Here is a 19,696-nt window from a genome sequence, read left to right as displayed (position 1 = left end):
ATGCACTTATCCTGCTTCCCCTTATCCAAATGATGGTACTTTGAACAGTGCAGCATTTAAAGCTATCATGGCTACCAAAACTCCCTCAATCAAAAATCACCAAAAAGAAAATCAATATGTTAAACGATCATTCATCTCAATTCGGTTTCAAGTTGTACATAAGCTCTTCAAAAGTAATTGTCGTCTTAACCACTGAGACATGATAAGAGGTGCCAAATGAAAAAGGAAGCATTGTTTTAAACAAGTAACAAGCCCTCAACACTCCACTTCCCGCCGTAAGTCACTTTGACCCCCCACCCCCTCAAAAAAAAGGACACAATTGCATTACGAAAACAGTGATTTGACACAAGTCAACCCCGGAGACAAAAAGAGAAAAGGAATCTGAGCTTTAATTTATATAAAAAAATACACTTGCATCAGTTTCTAATGCAACAAATTACAAAATCTATATTTTTAAAATTGGCAACGTACATTAAAGAGGTGAGTGGCTGCATTCCTTCGAACAAGGTCACGAACGTTGTTCAATTGTAAGAGGTCAAGAGCCATGAAGTGGCGGAAAAGTAAAGCAAATTAGATGAAAAGGGTTTTTTTGATTGTTAGCCGGTGCACTGGACACTCGCCCACTTCCGCTCTCCTCACCTGACGCGCGGAATACACATTGTGCAGCAGGGCTCGGATGTTAGGAAGGGAAATCCTCCCATTGCCCAGGTCTCAACGCTCCTTCCTCAGCCAGCAGCACCGGAATCGGATTAACCGGTTGTCCGTCTCATTGGCCGCCTGCGCGAGGCTGGCTGTGCGCAAATCGGCTGCGACAGTGCCTCCCTAACGAGTGCAGCACCCACACTGCCCGCCTCCCATCAGCCAACTCATGTAGAGTCTGGTCTGGCGTCTTCCGTGAGGAGAGAACATTGAGGGGTTTGCTTTCCCTTCTCCCAAGGGTGTCGAATCGGTGGCTCAAGAGTCTGGAGGCGGTGGGGGTGGGGGGGAAGGGGCAGAGCCCTGGCAGCCTGCCTCCCAAAATCCTCTTTTACCGCAATATTTCTCGTGAGCAGGTTTGCCCCTGCTTGAACTCAGTGAGCCTGGAGGTTTGGAAAGGAATCGCTCACAGCACTGTTGCCTCACTGCTGGGTAAACTCTAGGTCGGAACACTGCGATCGGTCAGTATTAGTGAATCAGGACAGGTTGATGGCTTCGAAAAACCTTAGAATACTTAAATGAGCAGCACAAAATGAGGTAAACCCTTATCCTGGCACTCCACGCTTATATTTCAAATGTTAAAAACACTTTTACCCACGGTGTCCCGTCCTGCGATGTTGCGAAATTCGTCGGGTTGTCATCAAGATAAATGGGAACGGCTTTATACAGGCGAAAGGGCCAATAAATATTACGTATGCTTTTATATATATATATATACATACACACACAGTATACACACTCCTGCAACTCTCCAATATGGCAATCCTCTCGCCGCTAGGCCTCCCACTGCTTCAGCTTCCGGTAAAGATCAAAGGGTGAGGCCGCTGGTTTCGGCTGTGCCTGCACCTTCAGCGCCGGCAGACCCTCCACGGAGAGGTACGGGGTCTCAGTCAACAGCTCCAGGGGGTCGTAGAACATCATCAGGTCGGGGGCTTCCATCCCGACAACCTGCCGCAAGAGCAAAAACAAAAAAACCCAAATGAACGCTTCCGCAATCCCCTCACATAAGGCCCTGGGGGCAGAAAGCATCTGTCTTGAAAGACTTCATCTATTTTAAGTCCCATTATCTTCTGCATTATCGTTTTGTTACTCATAATGAGCTTAATGTGTTCCTCCCCTTCATTTATTTTTAGTTTCGCTTCTATTTTTACCCCTCTCTATGGTGAAAAGTAATACATTTAATAAAACTGCTATTTCCTTGTTATTTATCAGGTAAACGCGCCCAAAACTGCTCGGGCAAGGCGATACTTCAACTTTCCGATAGACCTTATCTGCAGAAATGCCTAGTTTCTCTTTCGTGAGCCCACATCTCTCTCGGTTATATTTTCAAAAATCTTTTACGATTAGCCTTTTCCTACACTGGGGGAGGCGATGGCGTTGTGGTATTGTCGCTGGACTAGTAACCCAGAGGCCCAGGGTAACGCTCTGGGGGACCCGGGTTCGAATCCCACCCACCACGGCAGATGGCGGAATTTGAATTCAATAAAAATCTGGAATTAAAAGTCTGACGGTGACCGTGAAACCATTGTCGACTGTTGTAAAAACCCCATCTGGTTCACTAACGTCCCTTTAGGGGAAGGGAAATCTGCCGTCCTCACCCGGTCTGGCCTACATGTGACTCCAGGCCCACAGCAAATGTGGTTGACTCTTAAATGCCCCCCTCTGAACAAGGGGCAATTAGGGATGGGCAATAAATGCTGGCCCAGCCAGTGACGCCCTCATCCCTCGAATTAATTTTTTAAAAAAACCTGGGACTTTAAAAGTACTTCATTGACCGTAAAGAGCTTTGGAGTGTCCTCAGGTTCAGAAAGGTGTTTCGGGATATCATTCACATTTATTTCCCCCCTCGTTTTCTCACTTTTGCAGCTCTTGATATTTTCCCCGGAGATTCCTTTCGTTGCTTTCTAAAACATCTCCCAATCCACCAGATTGCTACTTTTCATGGGTCACTTCCTTGAGTTTTATCCTCCATCTTACTTCACATGTTGACCATGGTCGCTTGACTGCGCCCAGAACGTTTTCTCTTTAAGGTACATTTTTAAAATTCTTTCACGGGATGCGGGCGTCGCTGGCAAGGCCAGCATTTGTTGCCCATCCCCAATTTCCCTCGAGAACTGAGCGGGCTCGCTCGGCCATTTTAGAGAGGGGCAGTTAATAGTCAACCACGTTGCTGTGTGGGTCTGCAAGTCACATTAGGCCAGACCGGGTAAGGACGGCAGATTTCCTTCCCTGAAAGGGGCATTAGTGAACCAGATGGATTTTTATGACAAGCGATGATAGTTTCGTGGTCACCGTGACTGATATTTTTCAAAATAATTAATTGAATTTAACCAGCTGCCAAAGTGGCACTCAAACCTGTGTCCCTAGGACATTAGCCTCTAGATTGCCAGTCCAGGGGCTAGTAATGTGCTCTCTTGGGCCTCTGGTATTACTAGTATAGTGACATTACCCACTACGCCACCATCTCCCTGTGTTGGTTTAAGGGAAATCCTAGGAATCAAAGGACAGTTTAAAAGAAAAAAGGGTGGGGCCAGGGAAGAAAGAGCCAACAAAGAGGGTAACTTCCATTCCTCTGTATTCCGGCTCCCTCGAGACAAAGGCCAACGTCCATTTAGCCTCTGGTTATTTTTCATGCCAGTCCACCAGTTTTTTTTTTAATGACTTATGTGCTTGGACCAGGCCCCCCTGCCCAAATCTGCCGCTACTCCACAGTTCCCTGCTTCACACCGTCTCGAAAATACGGTGGGGCAAAGCTTTCGCTTTGGGCGCAGCAGGGAAACCGCTCCCAAAACACGCCCAAAATTGCTCTGGCGAGATGACGCTCCACGTTTCCGTTAGACCTTACCTGCCGAACTGCAATGGCGACGCAGGGAAAATGTTTTATTATTTTTTTTTTAAAACATGGCGAGTGTTTAGGATCTGGAGTGCGCTGCCTGAGAGTGCGTGGGAGGCAGATTCAATCGCGGCTTTTGAAAGCGAATTGAATCATGACCTAAAGTTTGCAGTGCCGTGGGGACAAGGCGGGGGAGAGAGAGTGGGGTTAGCTGAAATGCTCTTGCAGAGAGTGGACATGATGAGCTAAATGGCCCCCCCCTCTCTGTGCTGTAACCATTCTACACAATTTTCCACGAACAACTTAACAATGTGGTTGCTCATTTTACTTCTCGTTCACGCATTCCTCAATGTATTTAAGAGCAACAACCTGCTTTATTAATATAACTGAACTTGACTTTATTAGTAAAAAATCAGCTTTTTTTAAATTCAGGGTGTTGCAGCCCTCCACCTGCGTGCAATCGGATTCAAAATCACTGGCAATGGCTTTGTACGTGGCTCTGTGCCCAGCTTGCCTCAGTTTTTAATTTTATACTGGCTGTGAGATTATTCTGGAATGTAGCAGCAACACTTCCTTGCTCTGGCCTGTCTTTCTGAGGTCCAAAGTGAATGATCTCGATACACTTCACCGTTGTAAAAGAGCCCAGGGCAATATTCAAAGAAGAGCCTCGGGGCATTCAACCAATATCATTAAAACAGAGGGTCGCTAGTCATTATCACGTTGCTGTTTGTGGGATCTTGCTGTGTGTAAAGTGGCTGTCATGTTTCCTACTGTGAGAATGGATGTTTTTTTAAAATAATATTTTGGGGGAATATTGTGTTATTCTGTGAAAATGGGTGTGTGTGTGTAAATGATTTAATTAGGCTGGGGAAAAGTTACTAGAAGACAGACCGTCTGGGGGATTTGAAACATGAAAGGATGGAGGCATTGGGTTTGAGGTACAAGTGAATAGGTTGGATCTAACATTTGCATCTTTAGATCAGTTGAGAGTTTGTCTGAATATCAAAGGGAAATCAGGGGTGTCAAGAAACATGTTTGCATCTTGCAGGAGTTCCGTACATAAGCAGAAGAGGGTCTGTTACATTTTATTGACCTGAAAGCAGAGAAAAAAATAGAAGCATGAAAGGTTTCATATTCAGAAGGATTTGGGTTTCAAAGAGGTGGAAAGACAATGGAATCTGAGATGAAAGGGGGGACAATGAAACCTGAGATGAAAGGGGGAAAAAAGGTATTTTAGAGTTACTGTGGTAGCTGTTAGCAGTTGGCTGTGTGAGGAGGATCTCCTGGAAACTACCCTAGGCTGGGAGAAGATGCAGTTTGAATCAGTCATCCAGTCAAGCCAGAAAAGACTTGGGCTGCAAAAGGCCTCGTTCTGAAGTTTTGGATTTCCACAGCTGAGTGGGAGAGAGTTTAAGAGGTCATGTGGTATGCCTCTATTAAAGCTACAGCAGTTTGCCTTGGGTAATATTACTGGATTTTTATAGTTAAATATCTATAAGGACGTGTTGCCTGGAAGGTGTTTACTTGTGGGTCTGACCAAGTAGAGAGACTTTTTGGGGGGGAATGTCTTGTAAGGCTAATATGAACTGTGCAACTTTAATCTTGTGTGCTTGCGTTTTTTTATTCTTTGAATAAAACTTTTACTTTAAAACCCCAAAGGTGTTACTGGACTTCTGGCTGCTGAGATCAGAATGTTTTCTTCTCGTTTTCAGAATACAGAGAGAAAAAAAAAAAAGAGACAGTATGGCCCATAACCCAAGTTTCCCTCTGGGATTTGGTTTGCTCATCCATTAACATATGCTGTGGTCACAACACGACGTTACGAAAGTGAATGCATTTCAGAAAATAAACTTTACTGCCTGAGAGTGTGGCAAAGGCAGACCCAACTGAAGCCTCACACAGCGAACTGGATTATTATCCGAGTAGAAAAAATTTGCAGGGCTACTTGGAAAAGGCAGGAGAGTGGAACTGGGTGAGTTGCTCCTGCAGAAAGCCAGCAGAGATGAGGGGCCAAATGGCCTCCTTCTGTGCTGTAACCATTCTGTGATTCTATAAGGCGCTTTGCGACGTCCTGTGATTGTGAAAGTTTGTTCTTTCTTCCAGGTGAAAGGCTAATTCTGAGCGATCGAGCTCGTTACTGTAGCATAAGGGCCTGGCACATATAGGGTTAATGTAGGACTGAGTACAGTACTGCCCACACAGTGATATAAGAGGACACATGACCCGCACCTTGGGGGTCAGTCATGTTGGACAGAGACGTGTGCACAAGCAAGCATGGAGATAGCTCCTAGCTTGAGCCCTTTACTGTATACATGTACATTGTTCTTGTAGTTAATAAATACATAGAGTTAACCTACTTAAGACTATGAAGACTTCAGTAGGTCTTCATGAACAGTATCCCAACAGCCTACAACGGTTACCTTCTTATTCTCTGCCCTTGGTTTGACCAGCAGCATTTTCTCTTGTACAGCCACACTCAGCACCTCATCCACAGGCACCTCCAAGCTCACCAGTCCCTTGTAACGTTGTAGATCCTTCGGCACATTCAAGCCTGCAACAGAATACATGGGTCACGCGGTGGTGCTTGCCTAACCCCTCAAACGAGGGCAAACTATTCTGGCTCCGAACCGAATACCCTCGTCCATGCCTTGGTTGCCTCCGCCCTCGAATATTCCAATGTCTCCACCCTCAAACTCCGTAAAAATTGAATTCGTCCCAAAACTCTGCTGCCCCGCCTCCCAACTCGCACCAATATCTGTTCACCCATCACCCCTTTCGAAGGGTCGCCGGCCTGAAGCGTTATCTCTGTTTCTCTCTCCACAGACAATGCCAGAACTGCTGAGTATTTCCAATATCTTCTGCTTTTTAATTAGAAGTTTAACTGCTGTCAGATGAAGGAAATCTTCAGACTGGTAAATTCTGGTTCCAGGTCAGGAGAAAAATAAGGTGAGAAACAATTGGCTCTCTCTCTTTTCTTTTTTTTCCCTAGTCATGTTCCAAACCGCAATGAGTCCTCCACTCCCAAAGCCCCTCACACATGCACCAGTAAGAAGGGACATCACTGTCCCCTCCTACACCAGTGCTACACTCTCTCTCTCTCCAATTGTGTTACCAACCCCCCGCCTCTCCCATGTGGAAGTAACCATTTTCTACATCTCCAGACTTCCACAATAGCAGTCTAGAACCTCGCTCACTGCAGAGAATGGAATGGCGGGCATTCAAAACAAGCAGGCAGCCATTCAGTCCCTCAGGCATGCTCGGCCATTCAGTTAGATCATGGCTGATCGGTATCTTACACGCGAATTAGAAGCAGTCGCAGGCCATTTGGCCCCTCGAGCCTGTTCCGCCATTTGAAAAGATCATGGCTGATCCGATTGTGGCCTCGACACCACTTTCCTGTCTACCCCCCCGATAACCTTTCACTCCCTTGTCAATCAAGAATCTGTCTAACTCAACTTTGAACATATCCAATGACCCAGCCTCCACTGCCCTCTGGGGAAGAGAATTCCACAGACTAACGACACCCAGAGAAAAAAATTTCTCTTCATCTCAGTCTTAAATGGGAGGCCCCTTATTTTTAAACTGTTTCGCCTAGCCCTAGTCTCTCTCATAAGAGGAAACATCCTCTCAATATTCACCCTGTCACATCTCCTTAGGATCTTATATGTTTCAATGAGATCACCTCACACTCTTCTGAACTCCAATGGATACAGGCCCAGCCTATCCAACCTTTCCACATAAGACAACCCCTTCATTGCAGGAATCAGTTGAGAGAACCTTCTCTGAACTGCTTCAATGTCATTATATCCTTTCTCAAGTAAGGAGACCAAAACTGATGTGGTCTCATCAACGCCCTGTACAACAGTGGCAAAACGTCCCTACCCTATTTTGATATTCCATCGCTGAATCGCCCACTATCAACATCCTGTGGGGGGTGGGGGTTACCATTGACCGGAAACAGAACTGGACCAGCCATATAAATACTGTGTCTACAGAGGCTAGGAATCACGCAGCGAGTAACTCACCTCCACACTCCCCAAAGCCTGTCCACCATCCACAAGGCACAAGTCAGGAGTGTGATGGAATACCCTCCACTTGCCCGGGTGAGTGCAGCTCCAACAACACTCAAGAAGCTCGACACCATTCACTTGATTGGCATCCCACCCACCACCTTAAACATTCACTCCCTCCACCACCGACGCCCACATCCCGTGAACGAATTTTAAAAAAAATATTCCCCCTGCAATAAACGACAACATTCCATTTATCTTCCTAACCATCTAGTGTGCCTGCATACTAACTTGTTGCAATTCATGGACCAGGACACCCAGACCCTTCTGTACCTGCAATCTCTCTGCATGTAAACAGTAGACTGCTTTTCTATTCTTCCTTCCAAAGGGGACAAGTTCACATTTTCCATCTGCCAAATTTTCGCGCACTCACTTATCCCTTTGCCGGCTCCTTATGTCCTCTTCACAACTTACTCTCCCACCTATCTTTGTGTCGTTAGCAAATTTAACCACCGGACATTCGGTCCCTTCATCCAGGTCATTGATAGATTGTAAATGGTGGAGGCCCCAGCATGGATCCCTGCAGCCACCCCGCCTGTTAGAAAATGACCCGTTGATGCCTACTCTCTTATTCCTGTCAGCTAACCAATCCTCTATCCCAATTTAATTCCATCTGCCCGCTTTGCTTCTGCAACCTTCAGCACCGTTGCCTAGTGTTGTCCAATACACTTGCCGCACGTGGCAAATCTGACACTCTTCATCAGGTGAGATATTTTAATCAGGTGGACATTAGGACCCTACGGCAGCCCATTCGACCGAGGATGGGGTTCCAGACTCGCGACCCCGTGGCCATGTCAAAAGTACGTAGAAAATCCTGCAGGAAAAACAATCCTGATCATTAAAAACCTGTAAACTAGCTCCATTAAGGTGTGTGTCAAAGTTGCCCCCATTGAGTGAAGCGAAAGCCTGTCAAAGCATTTAAACCACAACTGGACGCTGTGCAGTGATGAGTCACTGTAACTAAAAATATCCCTCGAGAGAGCTACAGGACAGTCGAGAGACCGGCCTTGTCATATAGTGCATGAACTCGGGCAACATCAGAAAGAACTGGATACTAATGAGATGCAGATGCTGAGATGGATGTGCGGAGTGACCAGAAAGGGTATAATTGGGAAGCAGCACATCGGAGATGAGGGGACTGGTGAAGATTGTGGGAGCACCGAAGAACGTAGCTGAGGAGAGGTTGAAATGGTACGGTCATCTGCGGCGGAGAGGAGGAAGAGACCGGAAAGGGTGAGCATGTGGTGAGGTGAGTGATGGAGATGCGACTGTCAGGAAGAAGAAGGAGAAGAGGAAAGTCTAAGACCAGATGGAAAGATGTGGCGGGGAGAGAATGAAACGCAGCGGGATTGGAAGAGGAACGGGTGACTGAGAGGAGGGGGATGGAGAACGGGTGATCAGCCAGCATGGTGGAGGCCCCAAGTCAAATGGGAGAGGCCCAAGGAAGAAGAAGAAGAGATGCTGTCACAGCACCATGCACTGCTGCTCAACTTAGTACGCTCCCTCAATCCCGGTTCATCTCTGGGGCATTGTTACGAGATTTACCTCATTCTCTGCATATATTTTGGAGCACGTGGTGAACATGGTGACTTGATCACCACAGGTTTGGCAGGCATCAAAATCCTATTGGACAACACCCTCCTTGCCTCACAGAAATCTGGCCATCCCAGGTTCTGAAATTTTCAAATTGGAGCCCCTCCCACACACCTCAACGGCTTTATTTTGGGCAAGCGAGTTCTGGATTCCCGCTCTCGTTTGTGTGAAGAGATGCATTCCCCCCACATCACCCCAGAACGGCCTGGCTCTAACTTCAAGCTTACGTCCCCTTGTTCAGGACCCCCTGCCAGTTTCTATCTGCCCGGTCGTCTCCTGTAACTATCTTCAAGCACCTCATTTGGATTACCACCTAATCTTCATTATCCCAAGAAACGCTAGCTTGGTTGATACAGGCTGTCCTCATAATTTAACCCGTGTAGCTCAATTATTTAAGAACATTTCGCACGGCAGACAAAGATCTGCATGTCTCCATTCCGCGCTGACAAGTTGGCAGGTAGGTTTCTGCCAGTCCACACAGACTCCCCCTATCAGTTAGGCTTTTATCAAGCTGTAGTCGTTCTCTCAAATCGGTACCACCCATTGCCCGGTTAACCCATTTCCCCTGTTACCTTCAGTCACCTTCCCCTCCACGCACTGCCGCGTCACCGACGACCTCTTCAACTGCTCCGAGGCAGCTCTCCTTGCATCGAAGCCCGTTTCCCTCAGCTGCTGCAGCTCCTGCCCCAGCGCCAGGGTCGTGTTATACTCGGGGGTGGCCAAGGGGCAGTCGCCACGGCCCTCGGGGCCCCCCAGGGGCACTCCCCGCCTCGGGGGCTTGCACACCTTGCTCAGCCTGGTGGCTTTAACCTTCCAGGAGTGGCTGTGGGCCGGGCCTTTGTCCCTTCGGTCACTGGCGAAAACGAAGGACGGGTCGGTTACAGTCTGGGCTCTCCATTCACTCCCTTCAGGAGCTGACGCCAGAGCTGGGCTCCCGGGGCTTGCGCCCTCCTCCCTGCTATCCTGGTCACCCGGGGTTAATGCTTCTTCGTCACAGCCCTCGGGCTCGGAGCCAGTATCAAACCGGACCTGCAACTGAAAGCAAATTTGGATTTCTAAATTGGACGTTCCACAAGACGCCCGAGGGGGGGTCAGTTCTCCAAGCGCACACCCTGGCCCAGATCCTCAGCCGCTGGTACGCACAACTGAGAGGCTGTGGGTCCCGTCTCACTGCTGTCTGACCACTGAGGTTAATAAAATTGCAGGGAGCGAGGCCACAATCTCTTGGGTTCGCTTCATTAACTTATGTTCCTGTTTGGAAACTCAGCCCTTAGGTGTCATTTTTACTGTGGCAATATTGATTTCTTTTGGGCTGGTTGTGGGGTCGAGGAAGGGAGAGAGAGAAGGAACTTAGCATAAGAGAGGTCAATGTTTGTGGTAGAGGATGCAGGTGAGAGCAGGGGGATATGCATGCACACCCTTACTGTCAGCTTCTTCCATTACAAGATCCCATGTCCACATTTATAATGGAAACTGCCTGTATAAGTTTGTCACGCTGTAATTACACTCTTCCCACAGTTGGAGTGCTGCAGCACCACAAGAACTTATGAAACAGGAGCACGTGTAGACCATATGGCCCAACGAGCCTGCTCCGCCATTCAATACGATCATGGCCGATCTTGGGCTTCAAGTCCATTTTCCCGCCCGCTCCCCTTATCCCTTAATTCCTTGAGACACCAAAAATCTGGCTATTCCAGCTGTAAGTGTATTCAAATAGGGAGCATCCACAACCTTCTGGGGCAGAGAATTCCAAAGATTCACAGCCCTCTGAGTGAAGAAATTTCTCCTCATCTCGGTCCAAAACGATTGGCCCCCTTATCCTGAGACTCCCCATCCGGTGGAAACAATCTCTCAGTGTCCACCCTATCAAGCTCCTTCAGAATTGTGTAGGTTTCAATGAGATCACCTCTCATTCTTCCAAACTCCAGAGAATATAAACCCAATTCACTCAGCCTCTCATCGTAGGACAATCCCCTCATCCCAGGGACCAATCCGGTGAACCTTTGCTGTACCGCCTCCAATGCAAGTATATCCTTTCTTAAATGTGGAGACCAAACTAGTGCCCAAATGTGGTCTCATCAAAACGCTGTAACAACTTTAGCAACACTACTTTATTCTTGTACTCCAATCTCCTTGCAATAAAGGCCAACATACCATTTGCCTAATTGCTTGCTGCACCTGCATGTTAACATTCTGCGTTCCTTGTACAAACACGCCCAAGTCTCTTTGAACATCAACGCTTACAAGTTTCACACTTAAAAAATATTCTGCTTTTCTACTCTTTGACCGAAGTGAATAATTTTACACTTCCCTACATAATATTCCACCTGCCATCTTGTTGCCCACTCACTTAACCTGTCTATCTCTTTGCAGCCTCTCTGTGTCCTCCCCACAGCTTTCCTTTCCACCGAGCTTGGTATCATCATCAAACATCCTACTCTTAGGTGCCTCAATGCAATTGTAATACTCTTGACATTTAAATATTCATTCCATACAGCCTTAGGGCAAAACGTTTCAAAGTGAAAGTTATAGGAAGTGCAATAGAATTCAACTTTTCTCTATATAGCATGTTCCACTCTGAGGTGCCTCAACACAAACACCGGTGGGTGTAATTACAGCGTGACAGGTTTACATGGTCAGTTCCCCACATAAATGTGGACAGAGGAATTTACAATGGAAGTACAGTAAGATGGGCAGGTCATGTGAATTTAGAATTGGGTCTTGATTTGCATCTGCATGCCCTGGTACAGTCATCTCCAACCTTCTATCCTTGAACACCACACTGTGTGCAGCGATACAGGAGGTGGACTGGAATTTGTCTCTTTTTAAAACCCGTCCTGCGTGTGTTTGTACTGCCCGAAATGGTTTGCCGATACGTTTCTAAGTCAACAGGGGAACAAAAGCAAACAGAATAGAAATCCTGTATGTAAACAATAGCCTGTAACTATGCTGCAATGGGCTCTGGCCAGTGAGTGGTGCTGTGGTATAAATCTCCAAAAGTCCTTCCCCCCGATTCGGCTTGTGCCTGGTGTACAGGGGAACTTTATGCCTGTCAAATAAGCATGTGTAACACTGTGGGCAGTTTTCTAGGGACAGAATAACCACAATAAATGGAGTGGAGCAGGTTTGATGGGCTGAATGGCCTTATCTTGCTCTGAGCCGGTAAATGCTACTGGCCCATTACAGTATTAAGAGTGTGAACTCCACATCACCCACTTGACTCATAAGACAGTCACTAATAAATCCAATTGGGAATTCAGGAGAAACTTCATTAGCCAGAGAGTGATGAGAGTGTGGAACTCGCTCCCACAGGGAGTGGTTGAGGTGAATAGTGTAGATACATTTAAGGGGAAGCTGGATAAACACATGAGGGAGAAAGAAATAGAAGAAAATACTGACGTAAGGTGGGAGGAGGACCAGCTGGGCCGAATGGCCTGTTTCCGTGCTGTAAACACTATGTAAAAAGCTGCCTAATAACACAGCACCAAACACTGGTCTACTGTGTCTGGTTGCTCCAGTGAAAATAGGGAGAGCATAATCCTTAATGACCCTGGACTCACATTGCCTGCACAGGAATAGAGGTCCTGCTGGTACTTGGAAATAAGATTCTATATTGGGCAGTGCTCAGCAGACCCACACCAAACAAACACTCAGGGCTTCAACCTGGCAGTATATGCAGGGATGGAGGGTCTCTGGGAATGTATTAACATCTGCTGGTAGGAGTGGGGGGGGTCCCTGGAATGCGTTACTAGAAACATAGGAAATAAGAGGAGTAGGCCATTCGGCCCTTCGAACCTGATCTGGCTGATCCTCTATCTCAACGCCATCACTCTCTCCCCATACCCCTTGATGTCTTTAGAGTTTAGAAATCATCTATTTCCTTCTTAAATATATTCAGTGACTTGGCCTCCACAGTCTCTGTGGTAGAGAATTCCACAGGTTCACCACCCTCTGAGTGAAGAAGTTTCTCCTCATCTTCGTCCTAAATGTCCGACCCCGTATCCTGAGACTGTGACCCCTTGTTCTAGAACCCCTCCAGCCAGAGGAAACATCATCCCTGCACCCAGTCTGTCCAGCCCTGTCAGAATTTTATACCTTTCAATGAGATCCCCTCTCATTCTTCACAACTCCAGTGAATATAGAGTTAGTCGGCTCAACCTCTCCTCATACGACAATCCTGCCACCCAAGGGGACTGAGTCTGGTGAACCTCTTCTGCACTCCCTCTACGGCAAGTATATCCTTTCTTGGGTATGGAGACCAAAACTACACACAATACACCAGATGTGGTCTCCCCAAGGCCTTGTACAGCTGCAGTAAGACATCCTTGCTCCTGTACTCAAGTCCTCTCGCAATGAAGGCCAACATACCATTTGCCTTCATAACTGCTTGCTGCACCTGCATGCTTGCTTTTAGTAACTGGTGTACCTGGACACCCAGGTAATAGTTGCCAAGGGGTCCTTATTACCTGCCGACGGCTGGCTTTCCCTCTCACCACATCGCCATCCGGCCCTTCCCGCTTTTTCAGTATCCCCATGGATTTGCCGATCTTGTCCGGCGTCAGAGAAACATCCAGGTCTGAGAGGGAGTCCATCCGATCTGGCCCCACGAGCAGGGGTCTCGGGGCTGCCCGAATGGGGAGGCTGTCTTCATCCATGTAGTTCTGAGGGGTGTACATCTTTGCTGGGAATGCCAAGGTATCGGTCTTCATCTTCGGCAACGGTGAGCTCCAAACGCCTGCTTACACTGCAACAAGAACAGGTGGCTAAAGCTCTCAGTTACACAGAGGTTCCTGCCTCAAAGTCTGCCCATACAGAGAGTTATTAATCAGAGATTGCAGAAAATTTACAGAGCAGGAGCACAAAGGTTTTCTGTGACAGGGGGCGAGGAATGCATGAATAGACAGTGGGACATTGAGACTTGAGAGGGGAAAATGGCCTCTTCTCATAAGAGGAAGGACATGATCGGCCACTTCATTTATCACTTAAATTAACATCATCACTACGTGCTGTATCACTGGCCGTTCTTTGTGATGCTTGAAGGGGTGGGTCTGGGACAACGGAGACTCCCAAAATAACAAGTTGAACAGCGTGCTACATATGAGCAGCAGTAGGCCATTCAGCCCATCACGCCTACTCCTTCATTCAATACGATCACAGCTGATCATCCACTTCAATGCCTTTTCCCCCACACTATCCCCATATCCCTTTATGTCATTGGCATTTAGAAATCTGTCAATCTCTACCTTAAACATACTCAATGACTGAGCTTCCACGGCCCTCTGGGGTAGAGAATTCCAAAGATTCACAACCCTCTGAGTGAAATAAAGTTCTCATCTCGGCCCTAAGCAGCTTCCCCCTTATTTTGAAATTGTGTCCCCTGGTTCTAGACTCCCCAACCAGGGGAAACATCTTACCTGCATCTATCCTGTCTATTCCTTTTAAGTATTTTGTAGGTTCCAATGAGATCACCTCTCATTCTTCGAAACTCTAGAGAATACAGGCCCAGTTTCCCCAATCTCTCTTAATAGAACATTCCCTCCATCCCGGGAACAAGTCTGATGAACCTCTGTTGCACTCCCTCTGTGGCAATAATACCCTTCCTAAGGTAAGGGGTCCAAAGCTGCACACAGTACTCCAGGTGCAGTCTAACCAAGTTTCTATACACTTGAAGCAAGACTTCACTACTCCTGTACTTGTGATAAAGGCTAACATACCTGATTGCCTGTTGCACCTGCATGTTGGCTTTCAGTGACTTATTGATGAGGACACCCAGGTCCCTTTGTACATCTACACTTTCTAATCTCGTACCATTTAAGAAATACTCTGCACATCTGTACCTCCAATTAGAAATGACTGACCGACAACGCAGCATCTGTCCAAGGAACCCAGCCCCACTCCCAAACCTAGATCTATCTCTTGTTTAAGTCCAATGTGAGGTACAGGCCCAAAACACTGCAGTGTCAGACCAATGAACAATACTCGCTGTTGCCTGACTTGTTGATGATGTTGTGCCGCTCAAGTTGCTGGATGTGGAAGATGGAAACGGCACGTATCCTCTACAGGGGCATCTGGGATGTAAGTGAACAGGGCTGTGAAATGAACAGCGCCAGGTTTAAACAGGAAGTGTGAATTAGAGTGGGCGAACTCAATATCAAATCAGGTACAGAAAGAGAAATAAAGAAAGGGAAAGAAAGACTAGAGAGAGAGAGAATAAGCTCGTAAGAACTACTAAAACATTTTTAATTTTGAATTAAAAATTCCCAACAACAATTAAATGCTCAAAGAATGAGACTCCACTTGTGACAGTTAACTTTCAATGGTAAGAGAGGTTGACAGGCAGCAACTAACACTTGTCAGGGCATGAAGGCTTCAACTGAAAGGGGCATGACTCAACTCTCTTTGGCAAGTTTAGATCATATCGACCACGCGACTGTAGGAATTTCACGCCGCTCAATGCATATCGACGGTGAGCCAGCCGTTCTCAGCAAGGTGAAGCTGATGGCGGAGCGGCGCAATCTCGGACTGCAACTTTTGCATTTCCGCAGCTAGTGGCGCATCTGCCCCCTCAGCTGAGTGGCACATGTGCACAAATAACGCCGGGCTCCATTAGCCTCGCCATTATTTTGGCACTAACGTTTGGGGCAGGAAAACACGTCAGTCGGATCGGGATGACTCTGAAAAGACGACTCCGCCTCCAGTCAAAAGGCTGCAGCGGAGATGGCAGACGATAATAGCTGGAGCAGTACAGTCAGCCTCAGACTCCTAGGCTATGGGGAGGAAAATCAGCCAGGACTCCTGCAAGTGATCACCATCCAGTGACTCCGGCTCAAAGGTACAAAGGCACAAAAAAAAAGGGTTGGGCTTTGGCTGTGATGCGCTTTAAGGTACATTATCCTGTTAACATTCACTGCCTAAGCTCTCACAGTGCACTGGTCGCTTGGGCAAAATACAGGGAACAGAAATAGGAACAAGAGTAGGCCATACAGCCTCCATCAGTAAGATCATGGCTGACCTTTGACCTTCACTCCATTTTCCCCACATGTCCGTTAATTCCCTTATTATCCAAAATCTACTGCCCCTACGTTTGAATATACTCAATCACTGAACATCCACAGCTCTCTGGGGTCGAGGGTTCCAAAGATTCACAACCCTGCGAGAGGAGAAATTTCTCCTCATCTCGGTCCTAAATGGATGACTCCTTGACCCGAGGCTGTGGCCCTTGTTCCACACTCTCCAAAAACAGCCTCTCAGTATTTACTCTGTCAAACGCTCGAATAATTTTACACAGAAGAGCCTGTGGAAACCACACACCGGCAGGGAGTCAAGCGAGAAAATCCTTGCTGGAAAAACAATCAATATTTGTGGATCAGCCGCTCCAACAGAGAATTAAGGTAATTAGCAGAAGAATCAGGGCGGGTAGATGAGGAGTTTTTTTTTTTATATACACACAGCGAGTTGTTGTGATCTGGAACCCGCCGCCTGACAGGGCAGAGGAAGCAGATTCAACAGGAACTTTCCAAAGGGGAATCAGATAAAACGCTTGGGAAATGAAAGATGTTCAGGGCTGCGGGGAAAAGAGTGGACAGCTCTTTCAAACAGCTGGCAGGGGTGCAATGGGCCGAATGGCCTCCACCTGCGCTGTTACGATTCTGTAACAAATGAGGCTCTGGCAGTTTCTGCAAGTGAAACGTCCAGTGTTTAATTCCAGCCAGATTGGGAACCACAGCATCGCTGCTCTTGGGTTTAAGAAAGATTATCAAACATCCATTTCTTTTTTGCACTCAGGTCTTGATCTCAGGACAGAGGCTGCAGCTCCACGAAACATTCATAACCAGCAGATGCAAACCCTCCTGACTCAAGAGGCCAGGGCAGGGTTTCCAGCTGCCTCGCTCCCAAGGCTGGGATTTAAAGCACAGAACCACAAAATGGTTCCAACGCAGGAGGTCATTCAGCCCGTCATGTCAACGCCAGCTCTCTGCAAGAGCACTAAGATAAAGGCAAAGTACTGCGGATGCTGGAAATCTGAAACAAAAAAAAATGCTGGAAAGACTCAGCAGGTCCGACAGCGTCTGTGGAGAGAAAGGCAGAGTTAACGTTTCGAGTCTGCCTGACTGTTCTGAAGAAGAGACATTCGGGCTCGAAACGTTAACGCTGTCCTTCTCTCCACAGATGCCGTCAGGCCTGCCGAGTTTTTCCAGCATTTTCGGTTTTCGTCTCTGCAAGAGCAACTGAGCTAGTCCCACTCCACCCCACTGCAGCCCTGCGAGACTTTTCCCTTCAGATATTGATCCAATTCCTTTTGAGATTGAATCTGCCTCCACCACGCTCTCAGGCAGTGTATTCCAGATCCCAACCACCCAAGGTTTTTCCTCATGCCTCCCAAGGCTTAAATCCGTGTCCTCTCGTTCTCAAGCCTTCCACCAAGGGGAAGAGATTTTCCCTATTTCCTCTGTCCAAGCCCCCCTCGATTTTGAACACCTCTACCGAATCTCCTCTCAACCCAGGGTGACTAACTCTGGGCGAAAAAAGTAAGAGACATTTTGCCATTGTGAAGGGGGGGGGGGGGGGGGGGGGAGAGAGAGAGAGAGGGGGTGCACCGGGACGGGGGCATGGTTTGTGCTGTTGGTAGAGACTGTGGGACCAGGGTTTGGGGGGGGTGCTTGTGGGAAAGTGGGGAATGCTGGTGAGACCGTGGGAGCGGGTGTGATGGAACGCCTGTTGGCCAGCCCCAATACACAAGGCATTCCCAAGTTGTGGGTCGCTACGATGAAATCTTGGGCTCGCGAGCTCTGAGGCAGCAATGTCGGCCACCGAGCCCGGACTAGGTTCTGAAAGCTGCAAGGTCCCTTTAAATGTCTGTTTCTTTTCTGTCAGTGGGCACGGCTTAATCGACTACCCATTAAGGCCCGATCGCTGCTACTGCTACAGCTGCAGCCTGTAAAAAGGTGGATCTTTTTCAGGGCTAACCCAGTAGTTTTAAACCACCCTTGCACAACAGCTCGCCCCCTCTCCCCACACGACGACTCTGTAGATTTTCTGGGCTGTCGCGTAATTAGGGCTTTTGTCTCACATCTTGGGTCATGCCTTCCCTTTGTCCCGAAATTCATCTGCTTCTGCTAGTCTTTGCCTGTACATTCTTCGACCAGTCTTTTATCTGCACACCTGCCGGCCAGTTGTTTTTTTTGCATAGCGCCGGCCCTGGAAGCGCCCGTTTCTGAGCGTGTCCCCGAGGGGATGTTCGATTGAACCCGCTCTTGCAGGTTGGGGCGGCAGCAACAGCACCCCTCGATTCATTTCCCCGAGAGTTGGTCACCCTGGTCCCAGAGGATCCAGGACGGTTGGCCACTCTGTCTCAAACTTACTCTTCTCCAAGGAGAACAGTCCCCACCCCTCTAATCCATCCACGTTCCTCATCCTTGGAACCGTCTCCGTGCATCTTTTTTCGCACCCTCCCTCTCTCCAGCGCCTTCACAGCTGTCCTAAAGCGTGGTGCCCAGGACTGCACGCAGTACTCCAGTTGAGGCCGAAACAGTGTTTAGTCTTTACAACCTCCGTGTTCCTGCACTCAATGCCCCTTATTAATAAAGCCTTGCTTTATTAACCGCGCTGTCAGCCTGCCCTGCCATTGTACACCCAGGTCTCTCTGCTCCTGCGCCTCCTTTTAAGAGCTGTACCCTTTATTTCCTCTTATCTCTCCACATTCTTAAAAAAAAATGAATCACTTCACATTTCTCCGCTTCAGCTGCCCACCTGTCCCGCCCACCCCACATCCTTTTGAAGTTCCACACTCTTTCCCTCCTCCTTCTAGCCCTTCCCTCTCCCTCCATTTCCCTCCCCTTCCTTCCCTCTCCCTCCCCTTCCTCCCCTCTCCCTCCATTTCCCTCCCTCCCCTTCCTCCCCTCTCCCTCCCCTTCCTCCCCTCTCCCTCCCCTTCCTCCCCTCTCCCTCCCCTTCCTCCCCTCTCCCTCCCCTTCCTCCCCTCTCCCTCCCCTTCCTCCCCTTCCTCCCCTCTCCCTCCCCTTCCTCCATTTCCCTCCCCTCCCTCTCCATTTCCCTCCCCTGCCTCTCCATTTCCCTCCCCTGCCTCTCCATTTCCTCCCCTGCCTCTCCATTTCCCTCCCCTGCCTCTCCATTTCCCTCCCTCCCTCCCTCTCCTCTCCATTTCCCTCCCCTCCCTCTCCATTTCCCTCCCCCTCCCCTCCCCTCCCTCCCTCCCCATTTCCATTTCCCTCCCCTCCCTCTCTCCACTCCATTTCCCTCCTCTCCTCTCCCTCCCCCTCCTCCCCCCTCCCTCCCCCTCCTCCCCCCCTCCCTCCCCCTCCTCCCCCCCTCTCCCTCCCCCCCTCCCTCCCCCCTCCCTCCCTCCCCCCTCCCCCCCTCTCCCCCCTCCCCCCCTCCCCCCCCTCTCCCCTCCCTCCCCCCCCTCTCCCCTCCCTCCCCTCCCTCCCCCCCCCTCTCCCCTCCCTCCCTCCCCCCCTCTCCCCTCCCTCCTCCCTCCCCCCCC

General features: G+C 48.6%; 1 protein-coding gene across 2 annotated transcripts in view; it reads right to left on the bottom strand.

The window, feature by feature from the left end:
* Nucleotides 1–375: 375 nt before the first annotated feature.
* Nucleotides 376–19,696, bottom strand: part of ppp1r35 (protein phosphatase 1, regulatory subunit 35) — a 19,662-nt gene continuing 341 nt past the window's right edge. The window contains exons 1-5 of one of the 2 annotated variants that reach the window (XM_078533871.1): nt 18,355–18,375; nt 13,659–13,936; nt 9,765–10,227; nt 5,950–6,080; nt 376–1,644 (exon numbers count right to left, since the gene is read on the bottom strand). In XM_078533871.1, coding sequence (XP_078389997.1) covers nt 1,471–1,644; nt 5,950–6,080; nt 9,765–10,227; nt 13,659–13,901 — 1,011 coding nt within the window. In that variant the 5' untranslated portion in view covers nt 13,902–13,936; nt 18,355–18,375 and the 3' untranslated portion in view covers nt 376–1,470. Of the gene's footprint in view, nt 1,645–5,949; nt 6,081–9,764; nt 10,228–13,658; nt 13,937–18,354; nt 18,376–19,696 lie in introns of those variants that run through there. The other variant, XM_078533870.1, reaches the window with a different exon arrangement.

Source organism: Cetorhinus maximus, chromosome 34, assembly GCF_964194155.1.
Source record: "Cetorhinus maximus chromosome 34, sCetMax3.hap1.1, whole genome shotgun sequence".
Classification (NCBI taxonomy): domain Eukaryota; kingdom Metazoa; phylum Chordata; class Chondrichthyes; order Lamniformes; family Cetorhinidae; genus Cetorhinus; species Cetorhinus maximus.
This window is presented reverse-complemented; position numbering and strand designations above follow the sequence as displayed.